Below are 16,706 nucleotides of genomic sequence, written 5' to 3' on the forward strand. Positions count from 1 at the left end.
TGTATAGGCTAATTTAATTCAGTGATGTTCTACAGTGTTGTTATCTTTTGTGTTTTCTACATTTCTTTGTGGAAACCACACAAACACACACACAAATATACACACACATACACACATAGCTACACATGAACGCTCTTGTAGCTCTTGAAAGCTTGTAACGCACATGAATCATGATATCAGTCACAGCATATAATGACTACTAAAAATTACAAATTATATATAATTCTTTCAAATAAAAGGAAAATTGAAAGCGAGTTGAATCCAAGCAGCTCTGAAAGATTTTAGAATAGTTCTGCATCCTGAAGGCGCTCCGCCTGTGTTTGCAGTGTTGCTTTGACCATTTAAACATGCTAATTACACAAACACATGTTTAGCTTGCCGTCTCTGGAAATATCAACCATGATTGATCCGCCTTTATTTTTGTATTGTAGACGCTATTACTAGGCGAAGCAAAATCGTTATGTCGATATAACGAGAAAACAAGAAGGAAAAAAATAATAATGCATGGCCGCTTAGAACTTCCGTAGATACCTCATTAAATGACACCTTATTGTAAAATGTTACCAGTATTTTTTTTATTTGTGAACTGATGTTCAGCTGTTCTTTTTAATAGTCAACTTGTTTCGGGTCATAGTCAAAAAAGCTCTGTAAACACTGCCACAGACACGAAGATATATCTTTCATTTGATCAAGCTGAATGCTCACTAAAAACCACGTTTTCAGACCATTTCGCGTTTTATTTTGACGTGACACAAAGTAGTGGTGTCTAACAGTTGTGTAACGATTCATCGATATGGATCGATACATCGATACGATATATCGCTGGTACGCGTAAAATATCGACATCTGTAGTATAAATAGGCACCTTTATTTTGGCACCGTCCACATTTTCACATAATGTCCGTCTAAGCATTACCGGCAACGCGTGCATTCTCGTTAAAACTCATGTATCAGGACTCGATACAAGGACTGCCCGAAGGCACAAGGTGAGCATAAAAGACGCTAGGGATTGTTTGCGGAAGAGTCGAGCGCTGTGAGAGAAGTTTTCTGCGCACGCACACAGACAACCGCGTCTACACCGCTGCGAATACTAAATTTACTAAATTCCTTCTAAATGCGCGTTTTGGCGAATATCCTAGTAAACACAGTCGGTTAGGCATGTCTTAACGTAAACAGTTGAGAAAGAAAAGGCATGTGTATCAGTAGTTAAATCCGTGCTTTCGTTCTTAAAATGAAAGCAAACTAATAATACATCTAATGCCGTCAAAGACAAATACAAGTGCTCACTGCTCCTGACTAAATAACCTATATTTAAATTTATTCATTGAAGACTATGCACTTATTTTACATTTGATTACTACATTTCTGTAGCGTACCTGAAAATTGATTTTAGACTGAGCTGAAAAACCTGAAAAGCACTGTTTTTTGAACTTGTGTCTTTGTATTTGTTTTCTGCTATTGCTTGTAATTTGGTTATCTGTAGAACATATTTTTTAGCACAGAGCCCATAGTAGCAGCCAGAATTGTTTATTTTCTTTATTATTTAAAAAAAACCGTTTTTTGTTGTGAATGTCCCAATTGAGGTACAGGATGTGAAAATTTCAGATAAATGTTCATGTTATATATTTTTGTTGCATTTGTCAGTTAATAAAAATGTAGATGGTTGTTTAAAATAGGTATATAATATCGATATATCGATCGATATGCTCCTGTATCGAATCGAATCATAGAATTTGTTTGAGGTATCGGCAAATATCGTATCGCTAGGTATGAGAATCGATATCGTATCATATCATGACAAACCAATCCGATTTACACCCCTAGTATCCAAGCTGGAGAGTTGTTTACTTACTTTATAATTAGTCAATAACGTCATCATTTTCTTCATTCAAACTGAGAGCTCGCACGAAAACAAGAGGCAGGATTTAGCACACGAACCAATCAAATTCAATCTCAACCGATCATATTCAATTATAGCGCAATGGAGGCATTGCCTCCTCTCATGTTACGTTCCCCCATTCATCTAAATGAGCCTCCAGAAAAGTCACGGCACGCTTTAGGGTCTCTGTAGAAAGTCTATGGACCGAAGGGAGGCAAGCCTCCACTGTAACTTTACCTGCAGGTGCCACTGTTGGACAGTGTTACTTTATAAAAAGAGTGACTTTTAATATCATATTTAGTCTTATTTGCGCAGATTTATTTTTGTAATATCGATTATTTTCTCATCCAACTTTTTGAGACACTGCCTCCCTTGCCTCCTCGGAGGAAATGCCCCTGATAGATAGATAGATATGCATGTATGTGTGTGTGTGTGTGTGTGTGTATGTATGTATGTATATATATGTGTGTGTGTACGTATGTGTGTGTGTGTATATATATATATATATACTTTTTTTTTATCCTTATCTAGTAAATCAAACTACTAAAATAATGTTGTAAGCTAATCGGTTAAAAAGTGGAATCCCTGAAGAACATTCAACTCCTAAAAGTTTTGGAATCCTGAAAGTTAACTTTTATTATAAATGCCCATAAATTAAATAATAAAAAAAACATTTTAAAAACAAAACTGGGGGGACTTGCAAGTTGAGAACCACTGCACTATATTGACGAATCCTTTAGCATGTGTAAGGTAACTACATTACTATAGGTCTAGCTAGTCTCCGATTACTGTAATATAGTTACACTGACATTAGTACTTCATATACTTCCTCCACAAACAGTACATTTCTCTACCCCTGATTTATCACTAATAGTGGGGTAATTTCATATTCTCAGAGACAGAACTGAAGGGCTGGATGAAGAAAACAGCAGTTCTTCACTCAGATCTTTTCCCCTGCATATGAGCACAGTGTGAAGCTGACACAAAAGAGGCTTGTTTTTGCATAGGCTGACAAAGCACAGTATTAAAAAATTAGTGCTTTCCCTGAACATCTGTCATTTTGACAAACATTTGACGTGACATACTATACTCAGTTGGCTGTTAGCGTTGATCTGTGTAGTATGGACTGGCCTTTTGAAGGCCATTTTTTTATTATTAACAAAAGACAGCTGGAGGCTGAGGAAAAACAAGAGGAAGATGGTGACAGAGGTTTCAAACGATGATGTTAATCACTCACCTTCTACTCCCATGACCCCAGTGACCTCCACATCTGTTGTTTCAAAACAGTCAATCGCCAGTGGGAGTAAGAAAAAGTAGTAAATTCACAGAATAGAATTGTGTTTTCTTATGATTTAATTGGCTTTCACAACCATTTTTGACACATTAAAAGCCTTAAAAATATATATTTTCTGAGGTCAAAACTCCATTGAAATATTATTGCTGTATCTAAATATGCTCATTATGAAATACAAAAAGTAGCAAACAAATTAATTATCAAAGAAGTCTAATTCAACAACAAACCAAAAAATAAAATGATCCCCATCCAAACAGGGAGTGGATGTGCTTTTATTTGTACGTGGGAGGTGTGAATGTGATCAGGTCACGTTCACACACTGACTGTCTCACTCTCTCCTTCCGTTCTGGGGTGAACAGCAACAGATTGTCCGACATCTGAAACACCAGAGAACAAGCAGTTTATAGACAGAAAATACTAAAATTTTAATTTTGTGAAATGTAATAAGTTGTGATGTAGTGGTTGAAAGAGTACCCACAGTCATAGAAAACCTAGAAACATCTGACAATTTAAAAATTGTGGTTTCTAGGCCTGGAAAAAAAGCTTGAGGAAATTAATAGAATCTAATTTTTTATTAAATTATTTAAATGAATAAAATAAATATTACTTTAACAGCTGTAAAATATTTTGTTGGATCAAAATTGCTCTTTGTGTGTGAATTTCCATGACTGGAAAACTGGGGAACCCTGTTGAAAGACAAAGAGGAAATGACAGTTCATAAAGGAACGATCTAACTCCACCTGACTGGTCTGGGGTGAGAACACCATTCCGGGAAGAGCTGAGACAGGAGTGCAAGAAAGAAGTGTGAGTGCCCACGTGCCCCCAATAAACCACATGTGAGCATTAATAATATTGTGATGTGATGTCTGGGACATAAACTACCTGTAGGTGTTGCCAAGACATCAAGCGGGCACTCCTCTGCCTGAATCACCGGACTCTCCATCTCAACATCCACCGCCTCGAGATAGAACCTCTCTGCTGCAGGACTCTGTACAGGAGACATGCTGTATCTCACTGTTGGCTGCAGGTAACGCTCAAAGTCCAAACCAGTAGCACCCTGGTTAAAATACATCAGAACATGATCCTCAAACGATCAAGTAAAAGTAACAAGTTCTGTTGACTATGAATATACTTTAAAACACAGTAAGATTTAGGGATGCACAAAAAAGGTTAAAGGTACTATGTAACTTTTGGCCCTCTAGTGGCTCTCACGCTATCCACAGCTACTTCTGTGCATGAATGACACGCCACGTGCAGGTAAATGACAAGCAATTTCCCATAAAATCCACCCAGACACTCTAAAATCGTTATTATAGGTTGATAAAAATGTAATAGGGTAAAGACATGGTTTGGAGGATTTTTCACTCATTAATAACAAACACACACGTTATTAATAGAGATCTCATACCTGTGTGTATGTATGCATGTACTGTGTATATACATATACATACACATACACATACACATACACATATACATATACATATACATATACATATACATATACATATACATATACATATACATATACATACACATACAGAGTGGGATACACATACACATACACATACACATATACATATATACATACACATACACATACACATACACATACACATACACAGTGGGTACGGAAAGTATTCAGACCCCCCTGAATACTTAGGACCATGTGATATTTCAGTTTTTCTTTTTTAATAAATCTGCAAAAATGTCAACAATTCTGTGTTTTTCTGTCAATATGGGGTGCTGTGTGTACATTAATGAGGAAAAAAAATTAACTTAAATGATTTTAGCAAATGGCTGCAATATAACAAAGAGTGAAAAATGTAAGGGGGTCTGAATACTTTCCGTACCCACTGTATATATACACATACACACACACAGTTAAGCTGTAGCATTATTATGACCGATAGTGATAAGCCGATAATAATTATATAATGTTAATAAGAGGTTGATATTAAAATTCTAAATTCTATACAGTTTTAAAATAAAACATTTTAAATGGTATGATTGAATTAGGCATCACAACATTAATATACAGTGCATTATAAAAATATTTACTAAAGAAAGTGTTATTAAATTATTACGGGTTTTAAAGATGAAATTTAAATGATTGTTTGATGGTGGCAAATGTTATCAATGTAAAAATAGAGGAAATGAGCGTGAACAATCAAATAACCAATATCAACAGAAGAAGAAAAAAATCTAATGTCAACTAATAACCCATTTGGTACCAATATTGTGCATCTATAGTTGGATTTGGTTGTTAATTACCTCAGCATCTTGAATTCCAGTCATTTCAACATCTGTACTGGTTGGAGATCTGCATGGACAGAGGAAAGAGTACTTAAGATTATAAACCACTAAACATAGCATAATTCATGCTACAACTAAAGGCTGGAATACACTACATGAATTTTCAGAACAGATTTTAAAACACTGGGCATCATACACTTAGCGACTGTGTAATAGTCACAGAGGAAAAACTGACCATCATACACTAAACGACATTAAAGTTGCTTCGTTCACAACAAGCTCGCACATAAACGTGTGCCTGTTGCTAGGAGACACATGACAAATTAAAACAATGTGTGTTCTAAAATCGGCTCAAAATATCAAACATGTTTGATATCCACCGACTGGATGCAATCATAGTCTGAAGCTAAGAAAAAAAAATCTGAGTCTGTGAACATCATACACTACACGAATTTCTATAAAATCTTTCAACTCAAGTCTGCAGATTGGCTCTTATTTTCGGCAACTAGCGTCAACTTCTCCAGACAGTAAATCAGCTGAAAATCGGGGCAAAAATCGTGTAGTGTATTCCAGCCTTAACATACAAACAAAGTGTAGGGGTACCTATTATTGGCCGGAATGATGACCTCATTACAGAGAGCTGTAGAAACGGTTAGATCTTTGGTTGGAGTGGAGGGCATCAGGGTAGAGGAAGCAGGTGCACAGACACTGGGTTCTGCTTCCACTGGTTCTGAAGAGGTATCAGATGAGCACTGGGATAGAGTATCTAGACCAGCATCTGCTCCAGGTTGGACATACAAACTTACTTCAGAGACTTCACAAGAGATGTTCTCTTGTGATTCATCTTGGGAAGAAGGACTGAGCATAGCCTCTGGCATGCACTCCTCATGCTGAGTTTCTGAAGAATCAAAAGGGAGCTCAGACTGGCTTGGTGAGTCATGTGATTGGCCCACTGGACTGTTTTCTGGTCCATTACTGATATCTGGTTGGGTACAGGTGGAGCTTAAATCAAAATGTAATTGGCTGTTGGAGCAGGGCTCTGTATCTGGCGAAACATGTGTGGTTTGCTTGTGGTCAGAACTGATCTGAGGAGCTCTGGGTGACTGTGGGAGGGGCTCAGCAGAACGTAGTGGAGTGGAAATAGGCAATACATCAGGTTGATAGTTTCGAGGAGGTGTGGCAGACACACAAGGTAAAGGGGAGGCGTGAGAAACTGCAGTAGATCTGCACTGCCTGCCTGGAGTGCTGAACTTAGAAACATAGGGTGAGGACACCGCAGTGATTCGACACGATCTTCTAACAGCACCTGAAACAAGAAAATTATCCGTATTAAAACAAAGAATATTGAATGAGGTTAAAAAAAGCAGTTATAATAATAATAATAATTCTCACTAAGAGCAATTATGTTATGCTTAAAATTTAAGGAATATTTTAAGCATAACGTCAATATTTTAAGTAAAAATACTAAATATTATATATATATATATATATATATATATATACTAAATCAAGCGAAGAAGCAAAAACAAGCAACAGAAGCATTGCTCGCACACATGTAAGCTAACATGCGTAGTCTTTGACAAAAGCACAAAACTCTTTTTTTTATATATCGGATGTTGAGATATTCATACAACAAAATTTTCTAGGGACCACGAAAACTTTGTGAAAAGGATCAAAAATGGTGGTACTGGCTTGCAACTTTTTAAAAAAAAAAATGCTGATGGGGAAAAAGTTTATTATAAGAACACTGCTTCAAACATGTGCGGTCTCACCTCCTGCAGAATCCATATCTGAATCCGAGATGTGTGTGATGGAGAAACGTGACACACTGGATGGTGAAACGGTAAAACGGGAGACCTGTGCCACAGGTTTAGTACTGCCACTCGTTAGGCTCGGCTTTGGAGTGATGTCCAGTGGAGACCCCTTAGAAGATGTGGGAAGGGGCAACAATGGGAAATCATCTTCCCATTCAAACCCTGCACCTTAGATCAAAGAAAATCAGGACGGTAAATAATTAGTGTTAAAAATTCTTGAAAAAAGATGGGCAAAAAAGAGGGAAAAAGTATCTTACTCTCTTCTGAGATGTTTCCATCAGAAGAGTCATCGGAGGCATTGATCTTTTCCTGCTGGTCTTGTGCTTTACCCTTTGCACTCGGTTTGCTTGACTCTCCACCCAAGGGAAAACTTTGATCTGCCAGCTCTCTGGTTGGGCTTTCCTGGTGGGGTTGACATAATTTTATATTAAACTTCAAAAGTACTCAAATGTGATTCAATATATCATTGAAAGCCTCTTGAAATAACTGGACAATAAATACCTGGTCAAACAGAAAGACAGTGACATCATCAAAGAAAGACACCACTTTCTTTTTGTTCTCCATTTCGTCAGACAGTGTATATATATACACACATACACACTATAACTCTGGTAGGCCTGGACAACAATTTAATCCTGTAGTTTTATAGCTGGAGGCAGTAATCAGAAATGTGATCAAAAGGACAAAGAAAAATCTCCTCCCTTTGAATATGACTATACAATAATAATAATTAATAATAAAGTATGATTATTTAAAATAAATCAAAATATTATTGCAATACCATTATACAGCAACTTTTTACAGAACAGTAAAAATACAGTACTAATATTTATGGCTGCCTTAATTTCTTTGCTTTCAAACCTTAAATTATAGAGCTTTTATTTTTAGTTTTACATAAACCACAGTGCTTGTAGAAATGGAGTTCAAGCTGCTCCGAGACACTTAAAACACCAGATAATCTGCTAGTCACATGTAAAAGAACACACTGCCGTGGTTCACTCTGAAACTCTCGGGGGCCAGTTATCGGATCTCATATTCCATGCGTTTCAATCTTACCTGATGGCTTGACTGGACTTTCCACCTGGAAAAAGCCTCCATCAAACACCACGGACTGTGTAGGCAGTGTGGCAGCAGGGGCTGCAGGGACAGAGCTTGAGTCGTCCTGGATGTTGTCTGAAGACTCAGTGCCTTTCTGTTCAGCCTGCTTGGCTCTCATGGCGGCCTTTACAGCAGCCAACCGACTCTTAGCTGCAGCACTGGCACCTACTCCGGCCTTCCCTCCTATGACAGGAGGCTTCTGTAGGATAAAAGGATAGGATATGAGAATGATACAATTCACCCCTTTAAAATGCAACATTATTAAAGGATGGTGCTGATAATGTGGTTTACTTTGGCCACTCTTTTTCTGGCGACAGGCCTGACTTCCTCTTTCCACTCCCTTGCTTCTGCCTCTTTCAAGGCATTAAATTTCTTGTTAACATCTTCCACCTATTAAAAATAAATTACATTAAATTGAAAGACAACATTAAACAAGGCTTGGAAATTGAGCATTTTTGAAAGGTAACATCAACCCACCTGAAAGTACACCATGTCCCAGAAGCCCTGCAAGTCAGTACAGGTTGTTATTTTCTCTCCACGGCCCAAGTCGCAGTCATCCACCAGCCCGCTGAACTGGCTAAAGCGCTCTTTAATCAACAATCTGGCCTGGCCCACAGCCGTACGCATGTGGTCTCGCACTGCAGAAAGAGGGAGAAATATACTTACTCCAAATAACTATATTAAACATCAAATATGCCGATTAGCTGTGATTGTGTCATTTTCACGTTCAAAAATTCAGCCTTTCTGGAAAACCTGATTAAAACACCATGTTAGACTTGAATTAATACTGGTCAAACTGAAGACTTACTCTCCTCCGGGATAGAAGTATCATCAAATCGTGACTCCCACAGCTCAGAGAGTCCAGTCAAGAGCTCAGTCTCGCTGGCCATCACTGCCCTATTGAAACAACATATACAATGAAACATACACTAATGTTCAATAGATTGAAAGGTTTTTTGAAAGAAAGAAAGAAATTAACACTTTTATTCAGCAAGGATGCATGACATTGATCAAAAGTGACAGTAAAGACATGTGTTACAAAAGACTTCTATTTCAAATAAATGCTGTTTTTTTAAACTTTCTATTCAAAGAATCCTGAAAACAAATGTATCATGCAAATGTTTCAACTAATGGCTGCTGAAAATTCAGCTTTGCCATCACTAATAAAATCATATTTGAGTGGATATTAAAACAAAAAAAGGATTCTAAATTGTAATATTTACAATATTATAATATTTAAATGCAGGCTAATACATTAATTAAAGCATTACTAATAATTCAAATGAATTATTAAATTAATCAAAGTACTATATTATACCAACAAATCTGTTCTAATAAGAATAGTAGAAATCTGCCTCACCTGAAATAAGCAACATCATGCTGAGGCTCCAAGGGGGCCAAGGAAGGTGATGGTGATGTAGAGATGGATGGCTGAGGGGGGGATGGGGCAGGAGGGGGAGACGACACTGAGGGAGGGTTGGCAGGATGATCTGGTGGAGGGGTTGACAGAGGTGGTGGAGGGGAGGAGAGGGAAGTAGCAGGGAGAACAGGTTTTGGGGGAGAGGGGAAGGTGGGCTCCACACTGGCATCAGAAAGTAAGCTATAAAAGAGAAAAATAAATGGTATTTTGGACCAACTTAAAGGGGTCATGAACTGCCTTTTTTTTCTTTTTACTGTTCTTTGAGGTCCATTTATAAATGTTATCAAGATTTTTACCTAGAAAAACTATTTAGAAGTAATCCGCTATTTTCGGTCCTGTTTTGACCCCCCCATTGGAACGCTCTATTTGAATAGGTGTGGCGGATTGTAGAATCAATGAAAAGACTCTTTTTTCCCACAAATTGGCACTGTACAGTGTCTTCGGAGCCATCTTTATAGTTTGGTTTCTGCGTAGACCTGCATTTGTCTTTCTTAATATTTACACTACATGCGTGAATCGGTGGGCGGGGCTAAACAGGCAGTGATGTAGAAGTAGGCTTTGATGATCTTCTGCAGTGGCGGGGTTTAGCCGCACTATTACATCATAAAGTGGCACATTCCACAACCTGTCGTTTTGGCTTCAATATAAGCCGTTTTTAGACTAACGAGAAGATTTTGAGTTCTGAATTGTAGAATCAATGAAAAGACTCTTTTTTTCCACAAATTGGCACTGTACAGTGTCTTCGGAGCCATCTTTATAGTTTGGTTTCTGCGTAGACCTGCATTTGTCTTTCTTAAAATTTACACTACATGCGTGAATCGGTGGGCGGGGCTAAACAGGTAGTGATGTAGAAGTAGGTCTTCTTCTGCAGTGGCGGGGTTTAGCCGCACTATTACATCATAAAGTGGCACATTCCACAACCTGTCGTTTTGGCAGATTTGGCTTCGATATAAGCTGTTTTTAGACTAACAAGAAGGTTCTGAGTTCTGAAACTCACAGGGTGGGCGGGGCTAAACAGGCAGTGATGTAGAAGTAGGCTTTGATGATCTTCTGCAGTGGCGGGGTTTAGCCGCACTATTACATCATAAAGTGGCACATTCCACAACCTGTCGTTTTGGCTTCAATATAAGCCGTTTTTAGACTAACGAGAAGATTTTGAGTTCTGAAACTTGCAGGATGTTTTGACCTTATTGTTTTGAAAATGACCTTATATGTCAAAAGATCGAGGGAATTTTGATTTCATGACCTCTTTAAAGTATAGAATTATCAAGTACTTAGTTGTTAGAATAAATTCTAAAGGTACCTCGGTGAGAGAAAGGCGCTAGCTGAACGAGGAGAGAGGGGTGCAGGCTCGAAGGACCTTAGGCCAACAGGAGGCTGGAACACAAATCCCTGAGGGGCAAATGAAGGGGCAGCAGCTTTGGGTTCCTCTTCCTCAGGTCTCAGAGAATCTACTGCAGTGTTCTTTTTCTCAGCAGGCTAAAAATATCCAAGCATAAATATAATTTGCCATTTTCAGAAAATTTTAAGCAAAAGACATAACAGATCACCTTACCTTATTTTCAATAATTGCCTTCGTGTTGCCTGAGAAAGATAATGAGATCTACTGATTAATGACACATTTTAAATATCCAATCATGCTAGAATGATGCAACATTACTGCCTTCTGAGCAACACTATGGCAATATAAAACAATATCATGTAAAATATCAGAAAATATGCAAGAAAATAACTAACTTATTACCTTGTGTGGCTTTCCCTCTGCCTGAAGAGGGCGCTACAGGACATTTAACAGTTGATCTTGTTTTTGCAGAGCTTGACTCTAAATCACACACAGAATGTGGCTTTCATGCATGTAACAAGTTCAGCTCAATAAAAGTCAGAGGTAAAGCTTTCTGAAAAGCCCAAGGTTTAAAAAGTTACAATAAAACTCACCGGTAACTGATTTAACGGCTGATGTTTTAGCAGCTGATCGTGTGCTTGGAGCTCTTACAGATGGTTCAACTGTAAAAGAAGTAACAACAATAATACTCTGCATGGGGTTCTAATTTAAGAGTACACTACTGTTCAATAGTTAGGAGTCAGTAAGTGTTTTTTTAAAGAATGTAACACTTTTGTTAAGCAATGATGCAATAAATTGATTAAAAAAAAAATCTATTTCTGTTCATTTGTACTTCCCATTCAAAGAATCCTGTTATGCATAACAAAAACAAAAAAAAAAAACTAAGCACAACTGTTTTAACCATTAATAAAAAATAAAGGTGTATTCAACTTGAAACGGTGTTACACAGACCGCTCGTATATCATCAAAGTACCACGGAGCTATAGAGAGCAGACAGCTCCGTATGCTTTCGAATCATTCTCGCAGTACTTTGATGTCATATACAGATCGGTCTGCGCAGCGCCGCTTCAAATCAAACACATCTTAAGAAATGTTTCTTGAGCACAGCAAATTAGAATGATTTTTAAAGAATCATGTAACACAGAATACTAGAGTAATTGCTGCTGAAAATTCAGCACTGCCATCACAGAATAAAATACACTTTAAAATACAATGAAAAAGAAAACAGTTATTTTAAATTGTAATTATATTTAACAATATTATAAATTTTCCTGCATTTCTGTTAGGGATGCACGATATATCGGCCACCATATCGGTATCGGCCGATAAATGCTCATTTTTTTAAGTAGATTTACCTGTAGCTGCTCTGGTTTTGGTGGTAGTCACAGCTTTCGAGTTAGTCTTGGCTGAAGCTCTGGTGGTCAATACATTGTCAACTGTACAAACACAAAGATGTTCAACAACAGCACGAAGGCACCACAGTTTGTGGATGTGTATGATTTGCATTTGGTAACATGAAAACCTGACAAGTTAAACAAGCAGAACAAACCTTTCTTTGGAACAGCATGTCTGCCTACTGTTGGCTGTAACAACAGAGGTACATAAACAACAAAGCTTACATGATTTAAAACCGTGACTAGAGAAATTACAAAAAAAATATTATAGCACATATTTAGTCATTATATACAGATTTATTTCCATAAGGGCAAAACAATACATATTACTGTTCTAAAGTTTGGGGTTGGTAAGATTTTTTTAAATGTTTTAAAATTAAATAAATTAATTAATACATTTTTTTTTATCAAATTTTAAAGCAGTTGTGCTACAGTTGTAATATTTTTGTGGAAACAGTGATACTTTTTTCCAAGATTCTTTGATGAATAGAAAGTTTAAAAGCACTTTGGTAACATTACAAAGTCTTTGCTGAAGAAAAGTATTGAAAAAAAGTACTGACCCCAAACTTTTGAAAGGTAATATACATAAAGAAAAGCTGATGAGTGGACTTTTTTTCTATGTAGGTCATTGCTTGAGCATTCTGACCAGCTGGACAGGGTTTTTTGGTTCAACTTATGTTGTGAATTTGGGGTGGGTCTACCTGCTTGTTGACCAATGGCAGATGGGGGTATGTTCGGGGAAACATGTTTGAAAACAGACATTATTTCTGTCATTTCATTTGGTGATGGCAGTGACGCAGAAATGAGACACTTCAGCTTTCTAAATGATACCTTTTGATTCCGCATCATTGAGCGGGTCACTCGTGTGGACTGGTTAGTTTCTGTGATCTGTCATGATGGGTAATGAGATGGGAAATTAGGTTCTCTTCATTAAAGTCGGAGACTGATCGTCTAACTGTTATTCTCATCACTCACCAAAATGTTTTAAAATTAAATTAATTAATACATTTTTTTTAATCAAATTTTAAAACAGTTGTGCTACAGTTGTAATATTTTTGTGGAAACGGTGATACTTTTTTCCAAGATTCTTTGATGAATAGAAAGTTTAAAAGCACTTTGGTAACATTACAAAGTCTTTGCTGAAGAAAAGTATTGAAAAAAAGTACTGACCCCAAACTTTTGAAAGGTAATATACATAAAGAAAAGCTGATGAGTGGACATTTTTTCTATGTAGGTCATTGCTTGAGCATCCTGACCAGCTGGACAGGGTTTTTTGGTTCAACTTATGTTGTGAATTTGGGGTGGGTCTACCTGCTTGTTGACCAATGGCAGATGGGGGTATGTTCGGGGAAACATGTTTGAAAACAGACATTATTTCTCTAATTTTTAGTGATGGCAGTGGTGCAGAAATTAGACACTTCAGCTTTTAAATGATACCTTTTGATTCTGCGTCATTGAGCGGGTCACTCGTGTGGACTGGTTAGTTTCTGTGATCTGTCATGATGGGTAATGAGATGGGAAATTAGGTTCTCTTCATTAAAGTCGGAGACTGATCGTCTAACTGTTATTCTCATCACTCACCTTGCCTCTGCTTGGTGCAGTAGTGTTTAAAGGCAGATAGCCGAGCGGCTGTGGCTTATACAGGCCGACCTTAAACACGCCTTTCTTCTCTTTCTCCCGCTTTTCCTTCTCCTTCTGCAACATCTTGTTTTCTTTGTAACGAGCGAGCATCTTCTTTCTCTCCTCAGCAGCAGCATTTACATCTGCAATGGCAGATGGGGGTATGTTCGGGGAAACATGTTTGAAAACAGACATTATTGCTCTCATTTTTAGTGATGGCAGTGGTGTAGAAATTAGACACTTCAGCTTTTAAATGATACCTTTTGATTCTGCGTCATTGAGCGGGTCACTCGTGTGGACTGGTTAGTTTCTGTAATCTGTCATGATGGGTAATGAGATGGGAAATTAGGTTCTCTTCATTAAAGTCGGAGACTGATCGTCTAACTGTTATTCTCATCACTCACCTTGCCTCTGCTTGGTGCAGTAGTGTTTAAAGGCAGATAGCCGAGCGGCTGTGGCTTATACAGGCCGACCTTAAACACGCCTTTCTTCTCTTTCTCCCGCTTTTCCTTCTCCTTCTGCAACATCTTGTTTTCTTTGTAACGAGCGAGCATCTTCTTTCTCTCCTCAGCAGCAGCATTTACATCTGTTAAGTACAATTGCAACTACTTAATAAATAAGGCCATGCCAAAAAAAAACAACAAAAAAACTATGATATTGACCATTATCTGTCTTTGTTTTTGGTGCTTTGTCTTGGGTGGCCATAAGGCTGGATGCATCCATTGAGAGCTCGATCTCTGGCAGCTGGTCCAGGTGTCTGCGCAGGTTCTGGATCTTCTCTCGGTTCTCTTTCTGAGATTGAGACCTGCGTCTGGACATCTTCAGCCGGATCATAGACACACTGCTGTCCCGCTTGTACAGGTGAGCGAAGCGAGAGTCCATCCTACAAGAATTTACAAGAAGAACATAACTATTAAGCAGAGAGTTTACAGCTTATCTATAGTCTTAGGTCTGTTTTTAAAGAAAATGAAATAATATAACTCTGTATAATAACATACATTTGGCTTAGTTAGGACAGCTTATCTGCAAGGGTTATCAGCTTTTACAAGGGAGGTTAAACCCTTTCATATCTTCATGTGTTTTTGACATCAAAGGTTGTGTTTCCAATCAAACTTAATAGATTTTTATAGATTTTTTTGCTGACCTGGTAAGAACATGGATAATGTAACTGTAACTTAACTTTTTGTGTTCAGTCACAGAATGTGTTGGTTTTAGTTAAACAAATAATTACAAATACAACCAAAAATTAAAGCAGCAGAGATGTATCTAAGAAACAAAAGTCAAAAGAGTTGTCATTTTGTTGATATAACTATTAAGCAGAGAGTTTACAGCTTATCTATAAATAGTCTTAGGTCTGTTTTTAAAGAAAATGAAATAATATAACTCTGTATAATAACATACATTTGGCTTAGTTAGGACAGCTTATCTGCAAGGGTTATCAGCTTTTACAAGGGAGGTTAAACCCTTTCATATCTTCATGTGTTTTTGACATCAAAGGTTGTGTTTCCAATCAAACTTAATAGATTTTTATAGATTTTTTTGCTGACCTGGTAAGAACATGGATAATGTAACTGTAACTTAACTTTTTGTGTTCAGTCACAGAATGTGTTGGTTTTAGTTAAACAAATAATTACAAATACAACCAAAAATTAAAGCAGCAGAGATGTATCTAAGAAACAAAAGTCAAAAGAGTTGTCATTTTGTTGATATCACTTGTAAAAAGTAAATTCCTAACCGAATCCTTTACAAAGTGATGTGAGCTATTTATATTACATTTGTATAATTGAATTCAATCTTGCCTGAATCAACATAGCAAAGTTACTATACCAAAGCAGACGCTTTAACTGACGTCGTACACAATGGCATTTTATAGGTCACAGTTTAACACAGTAAGTTTATTTGTTATCCGTCTCATCAAAATAATAAGATATATTTCTTACCTTTATATTAAGGTGGGTTACGTGATTCAAAAAATACTATATCCAGACACAAATGGATTCGTATTATTTATATTCAGTAAACAAACGTCTATCTGCCCATCAACACGAATGCCACGCAAGATGGCGGGCAGGTTTTGAAAAGTGAATACATCTCTTCTGATTGGCCGCTCTGCTACCCAGAAACCTCCGTTGATTAGTTAAATTCAGATGACGCGTTATACATCGCCCACTTTCAAATCCCTAGCACTGATGGTCACGTGACGTTACTGCATACTGTATATGGGTGTGTGCGACTCGAAGCGCCGCTGCGCAGACCGATCGGTGTATGACATTAAAGTACCGCGAGAGCGATTCCACAGCATATTCAAGCGCATACACTCTCGAATCGCTCTCGCGGTACTTTAATGTCAAACACCGATCGGTCTGCGCAGCGGCCACCTATAGATGTTATTACATGATCCACCAGGCATTTCAAATTATGATATTTCTATTTTTGGCAAAACTACAAACAACGAATCCCTTACATTCCAAAATTAAATAAATCACATATGCTACATGCTGCTCTGTTCGTCAATATTTTGAATGATTGTGTTCAGAAGCCTCTTGCTAAGGATAAAAGTCAAGGTAGATCACCCTGACCAGATGTCCA

General features: G+C 37.5%; 1 protein-coding gene and 1 pseudogene across 1 annotated transcript; one reads left to right on the forward strand and one right to left on the reverse strand.

Moving 5' to 3' along the window:
* LOC107594197 (radial spoke head 10 homolog B-like) overlaps positions 1 to 2,886 on the forward strand; it is a 7,570-nt pseudogene extending 4,684 nt beyond the window's left edge.
* A 413-nt stretch (positions 2,887 to 3,299) lies between these two features.
* LOC107594170 (disks large-associated protein 5-like) lies at positions 3,300 to 16,199 on the reverse strand. Its single transcript, XM_016284132.1, has 20 exons — positions 16,058 to 16,199; positions 14,780 to 15,000; positions 14,522 to 14,703; positions 14,378 to 14,434; positions 12,653 to 12,686; positions 12,459 to 12,539; positions 11,697 to 11,765; positions 11,506 to 11,583; positions 11,317 to 11,345; positions 11,065 to 11,240; positions 9,702 to 9,941; positions 9,150 to 9,238; positions 8,819 to 8,979; positions 8,633 to 8,731; positions 8,300 to 8,540; positions 6,033 to 6,735; positions 5,448 to 5,496; positions 4,056 to 4,230; positions 3,914 to 3,951; positions 3,300 to 3,550 (listed from the first exon to the last, which is right to left on the reverse strand). Exons 2-20 carry the CDS (start codon positions 14,997 to 14,999, stop codon positions 3,446 to 3,448), a joined length of 2,826 nt encoding a protein of 941 aa, XP_016139618.1. The 5' UTR covers position 15,000; positions 16,058 to 16,199; the 3' UTR covers positions 3,300 to 3,445.
* Between the last annotated feature and the right edge of the window lie 507 nt (positions 16,200 to 16,706).

Source organism: Sinocyclocheilus grahami, unplaced genomic scaffold (genome assembly GCF_001515645.1).
Source record: "Sinocyclocheilus grahami isolate Dianchi unplaced genomic scaffold, SAMN03320097.WGS_v1.1 scaffold180.1, whole genome shotgun sequence".
Classification (NCBI taxonomy): domain Eukaryota; kingdom Metazoa; phylum Chordata; class Actinopteri; order Cypriniformes; family Cyprinidae; genus Sinocyclocheilus; species Sinocyclocheilus grahami.

Bases quoted from the DNA above. Each gene is read 5' to 3' on its own strand.
- LOC107594170 (XM_016284132.1), bottom strand. From the start codon at position 14,999: ATGGACTCTCGCTTCGCTCACCTGTACAAGCGGGACAGCAGTGTGTCT. The intron at 11,346-11,505 runs GTAATAAGTTAG...TATCTTTCTCAG, and splicing joins CAGAGGGAAAGCCACACAAG to GCAACACGAAGGCAATTATT. The intron at 9,942-11,064 runs GTACCTTTAGAA...TCTCTTTTATAG, and splicing joins AGCGCCTTTCTCTCACCGAG to CTTACTTTCTGATGCCAGTG.